The 10,350-nt window shown below is 44.8% G+C and overlaps 1 protein-coding gene across 1 annotated transcript in view; it reads right to left on the bottom strand.

Annotated features, from left to right (window-relative positions):
* Positions 1 to 3,921: 3,921 nt before the first annotated feature.
* Positions 3,922 to 10,350, bottom strand: part of LOC116942671 (membrane-bound glycerophospholipid O-acyltransferase 1-like) — a 59,544-nt gene continuing 53,115 nt past the window's right edge. Inside the window, exon 13 of the mRNA XM_032954866.2 lies at positions 3,922 to 9,514. Within this exon, the coding sequence (XP_032810757.2) occupies positions 9,301 to 9,514 (214 nt within the window). The 3' untranslated portion in view covers positions 3,922 to 9,300. The remainder of the gene's footprint in view (positions 9,515 to 10,350) is intronic.

Below are 10,350 nucleotides of genomic sequence, written 5' to 3'. Positions count from 1 at the left end.
GGGAGACCTTCATCCAAGAGTAGATTGACAGAGAGCTGTGCATTATACCTGTACAGTACTTCAATTTCCCTCCCACATGAAGCCACATACATTCACGAACGGAATTGTTCAAACATCCCAATGCAGGAACCTCCCGAAGGTCTTGAAACTCGGTGAGGTTTTCTTGGATAAATGAAGGTCACGAGTTTCGATCATGAGTCATTAACAATTTGAATAGCAAAAACTTAAAAGTACGTAAAAAAAGGCATGGCGAGATTCCGCTTGGAGTTACATTGATGGGCAGGGTGATTATCTTGGTCTTCTCGAAGTTGGCTCGGCCTGTCACAGGTACCTGGTGCGGTGTGTGAACACCAACACTGGAGGGACAAAGGCGGCCAGGCGTGGTTTTGGACACACCACCTCTTATCTTGTTCCGGCCCTCATAGATATTATCTAACAGCACTTGCTTCAACAGCCTGTATAGGTTATGCGAGTGGGATTATTTGCTCTATCGTTTGTGCGTGTATGCAGGTGGACTTTATGAGTGTGCAAGGGAGGTGGTGTGGAATTGTGATCAAAGAAAACTAACGTTTGATCCCTGGCGACTGACCAAATGGTACACACTAGTGGCGACTTGGACATGGGACCTGGGCCTGCATCTGCCTTAGGTTGGCACAGCTTGAAAATGAGCACTTGATGTGGCGTTGTGGTGAATGTCAGCACAGGTGAGACAAATGCGATAGAGTATGTGTTGCACTGGCCACGTGACCTCACCGAGTCTTGCCAACCTCGTTCCAAAAGGCTGTGGCGTTAAACAGGCACCTTGTTGATGTCTGTGTTGCCTTCGTGCACCCGGTACTCGTCAGTTAAGCGTGGACTGTGCTTGGATGGGTGACCACCATGCAGAACAGGTTGTTATAGACTGCAAGGATACGTGATGGGCAGAAGAGGGCAGTGCAACACAATCCTTTGTGCATTGTACTTATTATATGCTCCCATTTCTATGCCTCCTACTGTCATCAACCCCCACTGACCAGCACGGTGAAGTTTGGTCAAATGACCCCTCATGACCCATAAGGCGTGGGGAGGCCCTCATCCAGCAGTGGATTGACATAAAACTGTGTATCTACATCAGCAAGTGGTCTTGTAGGGCCCAAAGATGGTACTAATGACTGTGCCTTCAGTCAAATTCCCAAAGTGACTTTTGCCTTAACTTGGAGATTACGTTTTAGCAGAAACATTTGGCTGTGATGCTCCCTGTTGGGCACAAGTGGAATGAGTTCTATAGCTCGGGCCAACAATAGTTATTAAGTTGTGAACCGTTACAATTTGAAGCTCCCCCCCTCTAAGAAAATCAACAAACAGAGCTATCAAACGGAAGCCGACACGTTTCTTGCATGGAGAAAGTTTATTATGAGTGGTAAGGGATGGAGACCATTGGGAGAGAATTCCAAAGTGGGAGAGTGCGAGGGCAAGAAGCAAGACATTAGTGTGGACATATCGTTACGTAAAGCCAGCGCCGCCGGTTCGCCTAAATCAGTGGTTCTTAACATTCACTGCAGCCTTGCACCCGCCCAGAAAGGGCATCTCACACACCCCAGGGGGTCCAGCGGTGCACCCCAGGTGAAGGACCACTGGCCTAAAAACAACACGCCACCCCTCCCGGATGGCAGCAGCCTCAACTCCACGCCACAAATAACAAACGAAGGCGAGAGATGGAAGCGTGAGCCTGGACCGCAGCCGGTGTCGAAAATAAACAGCGACGCGACGACCGTCGACCCTCCCGGTGTCAACCTTCCACGGCGACAACGGTCGACCTTCAACCGAATCGGGACCGGTCCACGTGGCTGATGCGGTTACCACCCGATGACGCCACAAAATCGGCGCGTCGATGATTCGGCGGGGCCTGAGAAGTGGGGCCACGAATCTCGAACCATCGACGGGGCATCGTAAACACTCCGCCGCCGCCGCTGATGTCTTCAGTCATTTAAAAGAGGAATGGGCGAGATCCACCCTGCTTCTGAACAGACAATTGAGTGAATATTCATGACGAGCCTTTTTGCCCATCCAAGGACGGGAGTATTGCAGTAAATCTGAAACTTAAGCAAGGGAAAAGCAGACCGCGACGTGATATATTCATTGCATCAATTCGTGTGCAATATGCAAGGGCGTGGTGACACAGACCTATTTTATTTTAAGGTTATAATCCCTTGTTCATCATGACGTCCTTTTTACTTTGATGTCTCAATAGCGTTACGGAGATCGCGTGACGTAAAAGTTCTACAGTCTACATTATAGACTACCAGTACGCTCACCGAGGTTAAAAACTAGGCTACAATCTGCATTATAGACTCCCAGTACACTCACACAGCTTAATAACCATTACTGCAGTCTACATTATAGATTGCCAGTACACTCACTCCGATTAAGAACCAGGCTAGTCTACATTAGTGTTTTTTTATTTCTATTCACTTTATTTTTTATTCTTATTTTTATATCTACGTGACTTTACCGAAAGTCACGTTCCTGGGTGATTATAGTAGGAATATGGTAACTTTTTTTTTATTGTGCTTAGCCCTTGGTTCATGCACTGTTGGGTGAAGGCCTCTCAAGGCCATTGTTTGACCATACTGTGCTCCACCACGATGGTCAGTTTGCTCTTGGATTGGGTGGGGGGTGACCAGGACTGGTTAAAAATCCTCAGATATTCACCAAGTAAATGTGCCACGTTTGGCCAACGTCGTCATGTGGTTGCCCCAAAGTTGGCTCAACGTTCCATGTTTTTTTGTGCCGCATTTGCCAATGTGTTTCTGCAACTTTGCAACTCTGGGGTTCAAATCCGTAAATTATGAGAAAAACCCATATCAGAAGAGCATAATCACCCGAACTGAAAACCCACGTGTTAAACAACAAGATGGAAAATGCGTCCAAAAGACAGAGTCTTTGAGCATTATGCAAAACAATTACATTGTAGGTACTTCAGAAAATAGCGACGATTTGTTTGCATATGCACAAAGGTGTTTAATACACATGCGTGTTGTCTTGTTTAAAGCCTCTGGAGTTGCAACGGTCTTGGCCTAAAGGGAGAGTAGATCTAAGTCAACGTTTTGAAAGGCTTGCCATCTTCCACCCACCCCTGCTGATCTCAGACTTTGATGGCTTTTACGGTTTGGTTTAACATAGATCACGACGGTGTTTTTAACTGGAATTAAACATTGCTGTATGACATTGTATTCCCGCTGTTCATCACAGCACTTGGCTTAACGGAGTTAACCTAATTGGTGTATGTGAATATATTAAAAACGCATTCACCCACAGAAGCCTCATCGAGTCTTAATGCTCTAGGGAGGGTCCTGCATTGGGATATTCGGCCACTTTATATTCACGTGCGTTTGGCTTCCGTGTGGGAAGAGCCCCCTTCCAAAAATGAGAGACTGAAACGCCTCAACACACACGTGACGGGGTGACACATTCAACACTGTCACTTTTTCCACCTCGCGGCCCGCTCAGCCTGCAGCACCTGGCAAGCCGCGGGCTGGTGATGCATCCACCTAATTAACTCAGCTCAATTCGAGATTCAGCAGGAGGCATTCGTGTGGTTGTGCTGCCCTCTGGCGTTGGTCCTGTGGCTCACAGCGACAGCGGACGGTGTGCATACAAACATTATGCTAAGTGCGGCACTGTAATGAGCAAAAAGGACAGAGGAAACATTGAAAGTCTAGCACAAGAATGATAACTTAACCCATATATTTATCCTTGCAAATTGTGAATTTTCGCATGTCTTTTATTTAAACTTCAAATGTCAGCGAACCATAGGCGATTTAAAAACGTAGAACTTCTTAATGCTCGTCATCTGGTTGAGTAATTGGAAAAAAAAGGACTCGCGTACCTTGGGGGCATGAATGCCTTTAAATACAAACACATACACACTGAAACACAACGTGATTGTAAACTCGTTTAATAATAATAAAAAACATTATTCTTTTCGCAACAGGTCCACATTTTAAAACATCAGAGCTGTAACTTTAAAACCCGACAGAAGCATGTACAATTGGAGGTAAATGCTTCCATTCACTTGACATAACATTTGGCAAGTACTCACAGTCAAGAGTGTTATGTTAATGTACAACCATTTCATGGGATGGTCACGAGGCTCTGCAGCTCTCTAGGGAAGGCCCTTTGTGCGATTAATAAGGCCGTGTCCGCTACGTAATTGGTTCATCTGCATGCACAAGATGAAGAAGACACACGTGCCGTACAGAATCACGGGAAAACACCCGCACAACACCTTGTGAGCCTAAAAATGAGCTCCCTTTATTAGAGGTCCAACCACCAGCTGTAACATGAGCAAGGAAACGTAGAGTTGCACACCCATCACCAGCTCCATACAAACTGTGGCGGCGAGTTGTGCAGCCGGGCTGAACGTGGTTGCACAAAATCCGTTCGTGATGACAAGGCTCCCAAGACAATTGCCGAGCTGAGCATTGTCGAGTGTTCTTTTGAGAGTTCAACTATGAAACTATATATATATTTTTTATTTATTTTACCAGGTAACGCACACCGATATATATAGCTATTTTTAAGAAGTGACACGGCCTCACATAATAGCTCAATGAAGTGGCGTATGTGAAGATTCATAGCGGCCAAATACGCTGAACGCATGTTTCTAAATGTGGAGGGGAAAAACCGGAGGACCCGGAGAAAAATCCACGCGACCACGGGGAGAAGACACAGACTCCAAATATACAACAGGCGCCAGGGTTTGGATTGAATCCACGACCTCCTGCATATCAGGCGAGGGAGTTAACATCTTGCCATCGTGGCGTCTCGCATCAATGATCAGGGCTCCAAAGAACTACAGAGCTGAACCCTCTCCAGCATTTACAGTGGCTGTAAACTGGGCCTAAAAGCAGCAACTTTAAAATCGCGGAGTGACAACAACGAAACACGGTGTTTGTCCCACGCCTTCATCAAAATGTGGGATGTTTCGTTACGGTGTTTGTCCCACGCCTTCATCAAAATGTGGGATGTTTCGTTAAGCTCAAGATTGTCTCCTCCTTGCACAGACACTGACTGCACTATGCACACATCCTTTCCATAACCAACTGTGCCCTAGCGGAGTGGCCCAGAGTGGCATGATCTTTATGAGTTGGAATCTAGGCAAGGTTGGAGAGGTGAGTCAAGGTTAGGATTGCTTCAGATGTAAGCAACACAAATTGAAATCGTACTTGAATATTGCAGCAAAAAGTTTGGGTAGTATGGTAGAAAAAAATGGTATATACAAGGTGGCTGAGTAAATCAAGGATCACAGCACTCAGCCAGTCCTGCAGATTTTAAGTGTGCTTCAAAGTGGCCAGCCACGAATGTGCCTGGTTTCAAATGCTTGTGAATGTAATGGTACGACATTTTCAGAACAACCTTTCAGCAAACCTTGACTAGATGTTGCCCTACAAAGGTGCCACTCCCCTTTGGGTGAGTTAGTAGGCCACAGAAGTGTAGCAGGAAGGATGCTTGGAGGAGCTATTTATGGTGGAGAATGTTTACATATTTAACACCCTATTTTAAAGCCCCCCCCCCCTGCCCCCTTCAAAAGTCATCCGTCTCATTACTCTACATTTTCACGCATCTAACATTCGATTTGGCGGGTCCCGTTAAAAACGTCGAAGCGAGGTTTCGCTGTACAGTACTTTGTTCCTGCAATAACGGACGACACATTCATCAATGCAACATGCTCATGGAACTGTATAATTAGAAATTAGAAATACCTCGAAGTAAGCCACACGGGTCCTTGCCTAATCGTACAAATTCCAAACATTAAACTCCACAAGTCTGCAGCCGTGCACATTATCTGGCCTTCTTCAAGTCAATAAAGACCGCTGCCGAAAGACAAAATAAAAATAAATCTGTAGTGCAAACACGTGCCGAGTTTAAAAACAAGCGTTTGATTAAAATTGAGGATCTTTCTTTTTTTTAAAACAGCAACCCAAAGACACAAAATGGTAAAACACACATTTGACAAAATACATGACTGTACGCACTCCAGGGGAAAATGAAAATCACTGGCAAGCCAGTCCAATGAGGATGCGTCTTGTATTGAGGTGACGTTTTGTACGAGCAATTGGTATTGCATTGCGTATTTGTGTTGTATCTTATAAATTAGTTATATTCAAAATAGCTCATGCATTATAATGCAAGCTGCATCCAAACTGCAATGAGTGAGTGCTTCATTATTACATGGGCACACACACACTGGATGTTAGTCTACAGCACTCAGTCACGGATGTGTGAAGGGGAATACTGAATACTAATTGATTTTTGATCATAAACATTATTTCATTTCAATAGACACAGCAATAATTAGCATAACCTCATTACTAAAACGCCTTTTGACATCCCAGGGCCTCAATAATGTGCTGACGGAAACTTTTTTCAGAATTTACAGTATAAAAATGGCTAAACAGGCAAAGAATAATAGCAATCGGGCCACTTTATAACTAAAAATCTACAAAAAAATGCCTTTCTGCCAACACAAACTAGGCCTCTAGTCTCAAAGTGCTGCAGCCAGCTGAGGGCACTGCTCACTTTAGTTAAATTTTCCGGAGAAATTGCCAGGCGACAATGGCAGGAATCAAACCACCGACGCCATCAAAAAGGCTCCATGGTGACAGCGCATTCACTACTCAGCAAAACAGACACTTAACAGAGTGTGAGATATCACATAACATGAGTGCTTGTATCCGTCAGTCGTATAAGTAATCTGTTTCTGCTGAATTTCATTGAACACGTTCTTAAGTAGCGGAGCATCTGCACAGCCAAAGGTTCAAACAGACGCACCTCTAACGAGAAAGATACAAAAATAAAACGGTAACCGCAACCGGCCTGTCTGAGGTAAAGGTTACTAGAGTCGTAGCAACGTCACAACGTGCAAAATAAAAAAACACCACGACACCCTCCCCCCGCGCTCCACGGCACGACCAAACGCGCGTTGCCAGAAACTCCATCCCCTCTACCGTCGCGTCACTCGCCGGAGATCGGCACTCGGCGACGAAGGGGCTCTCATCGTTACGGAGCGCGTCGTCGCGGTGGGCCCTATGCCGGGGTGGCCGGGCGTTGTACGAACGCGCTTGGCAAACAATTAGTGGTCATTCGCGTAACAGCCGTCTTTTCTTCATGTTTGAGAAGCCATCGGAACATTAGGACAACGGGACATTGGCGTGGAGGGGTTGTTGCCCCTCCGACCCCTGCTACACTGCGGGGAAAATGCTACAAAAGAAAGTGGGAAGGTGTAGAGGCACAGCTGGCCAGATGGTGGGCTGCAGAGACTGTTGACAGCAGCCCAATTTGGAAGAGGTGGCTTATTAATTTATATCCAATTAATAAATCTGTTCAGCTGTCATGAATCTGGTCCTGTGAGAGAAGCAGCCAATCTTGTGAGCATGAGACTGCTAGAGTCATACATAAAGGCTGGGTTGTAAGAGGTTTACTTTTATATAGAATCCAGATGGCAAATTGAGGTTTAGAAGGAATAAAAAAAATGCAATTTGCAGAAGTGAAAGAAGCATAAGATGTAAATACGTTGTCCTAATATTGTTTTAGCTTTTTCGAGTCCCACGTTTGTGAGAAAATGTGAATAGTCCCTTAAAATGAATAATAACTTCAATCCCTCAATAAAAGTTATTGGAATTATTGGTACACATTTTAAAACATTACTGCAGATGTTTAAATTAATATTTTTGTCACAGATCAGCAATTCATCTCTTGATGAATTTAAATTGGACAACTCTCAAGTAAAAAAACCTATAAACTAGTTCTGCTAATACTCAGCACAGGATTTAAATCAACTGTGCATTGGACCTCGCAGCAAATTTTCATCGTAGTTCATAGGTCAAGTTTACATTTAAAATAAATGTTAAAATATGGCTGCGTGGTAAATAACATATAATACATATTCTTGGTTCTTTCGGTAAAATCACGTAGAAGGGAAACAATAAAATAATAATATATTGTTATATATATTTTTTATTGTTTCCCTTCTACGTGACTTTACCGAAAGAACCAAGAACATGAATCCCTGCAGTCACGAAAGCTTTAAATCAAGATATAATACAGTTTTTTTGTTTATTCTGATGAGAACTGATTGTACTGCAATCAATAAACGAATGTTTGTATATAAAAAAAACACCTACGTTTCTCGAACATCTTTTCGAGTGGGATTAGTTTGTTAAACCTACGTGCCAATTTTTTTATGTTTGACAATTAAATTGTAATACAACTTGTATACATAAAGTATTTAGAAAAATATTACTGCTATTTTTAAGGCGCTTTTGGTGTGAAAGGCTCTGAGTTTGTTCAGGACAAAGCCTGCATAACTAGGCCCAAGTAAATAAAAGTCTTCCATGATAGAAAATTTGCTTTCAGTAATTAAAACAAAAAAATGTTGTCTTGTTTTGGTGTTAAGACAAAATATATGTGCAACTGCTATTAAAAATAGTAATAAGTAAGCTTATGGTTAAATGTTTTATGAGGTAATGTCATTCCAGAATTTCTCATTACATTTTTCCTAGACCAAATAGACCACAAACTCCAACTGTTCATCACATTGCGATGGCCCAGGAAAGAACATTTTGGGTTGTTTGGCACTTGAAATCTTTCATAGTGTGGCTTTCCATACAATTTTCCCAAACTAAGAACAATAAAAATTTGACTTTTTTCCCCACTTACTGGTGCTGCCAAACAACACTGCCCCCCAAGCTAATGGTCTACAGACTACGGCCGTGTTTCCTCAGCCTCCGAAGGTCGGAGGACACTTTAATACAATGCAGTGGCTCGCAACTAAATCTGTTGTGCTGGTGTGCATGGGGATTGGAGGAGACTGGTAAACACGAAGAGCCGAGCCAAGGATGATGCTCATCGAGGTTTGGCATTTGTAATCGCTGATCTAAGGCACTTGTTACAATTTTTATTCCATAACCATTTAAGTACAATTTTGTAAATACAGCGCTTGAATGTGACATTTTTCTATTATTTAGGACTTTAAAAAAATACATTGGCCTAAAAGCCTGGTGTTCTGTGTCGTGTCATTTACTCCCACTCCCTCCCAGACCCCTCTCTTTCCCCCAGCACCACCAGCCTCCCTAAAAGCCCAGCCCTCCCTAATAAAAGCCAGCACTCTCTCTCTCTCTCCACATGAGACTCCACACCCCCTCTCACCCCCTCCTCCCACCTTGCAGGAGTCTGTGAGGGACGGTCATAAAAAAAAAACCACATGGGGCGTGCTTCTTAGGACCGTGCTCACTGCTTAGTTGTGCTGGACGGCCGATCTCATTCGATTTTGGCGCGTGGCGGTGGCGGCACCGGCAACCGTGATGCCGGCGGCACCCCAAAGTTACAGCCGTTGGAGCAGTTGTTGTTGAGCGGCTTCTGGTGTGGCGTGACGTCATTCTCGGAGCCCGCGCTCCCCCTGGGGCTGCTCCGTCGGCTCGGTAGCAGCAACACGGCCATCAGCGACAGCAAATGGAAGTGGAAGTACATGGAGCTACGGGCGCACACGGCGGTGGGGGTACAACGGACGAGTTGTCGGTTACCGGCCACAGGGTGGGCCACTCACGAGGCCTGGACCGCGAACGACGACTTTAATCCAAGGTCAAAGGCAATGGCCGATTGCTTAAAAATCTGTAGCTACGGCATGGCCGGCTCCGATTAGCACGGTTGGCTACGTACGGTGCGAAAGAAGTTCAACATACGTACATACATACACGATGGCTTACTTTTTCATGAAATGTAATTTTGCTTATTTTAACAGTTGTGTGCCTCTCACAGGAAATTAACTGTTGACTTTGCTTAGTGTTTAACTGGATGTGTGTTGAGCGAGTGCATCAACTGCTCGGCCCACCCAGAATCCACTTAATTGGCCTTGTTGTATCGGATCGATCGGCCATGCCATGCTAATCCACTGTTTCAGCCTTGCGGTGAATGATGGATTAATTTGGCCGCAAGGATGTTATGCTTAAACATTAGAGTGCTCTGCAGTTCCGGGCTGGGCCCGGAGGAGCAGGACTTACGAGTGCCAAATACCGATAAAGCGTCCAACCATAAAATGCGTGCGCGGGCAGACGCTAGTGTTTGTGGATCATTGGTGGACCCCACTTAGCCAAACTCCTGGGTGATTTAAATCAGCGTGCCTGCACTAAATGATCGCGATTGGTAGAGATGGCAGCTAAGCAAAATAGCTATTAAAAGTTTCAACTACAGACCTGGGCCAGGTGACCGTGGAAGGTCGTGGAATATTTGCAAGTTGCGTTGCCCGAGCGGAGCTGTGAATGTGTAACTGTGACCCATATTGCGGAGGACTGCCCTCTAACCAGGCTGCTC

Source organism: Petromyzon marinus, chromosome 15 (genome assembly GCF_048934315.1).
Source record: "Petromyzon marinus isolate PM22_M1 ecotype Great Lakes invasive population chromosome 15, UKy_Petmar_22M1.pri1.0, whole genome shotgun sequence".
NCBI classification, from domain to species: domain Eukaryota; kingdom Metazoa; phylum Chordata; class Hyperoartia; order Petromyzontiformes; family Petromyzontidae; genus Petromyzon; species Petromyzon marinus.
This window is presented reverse-complemented; position numbering and strand designations above follow the sequence as displayed.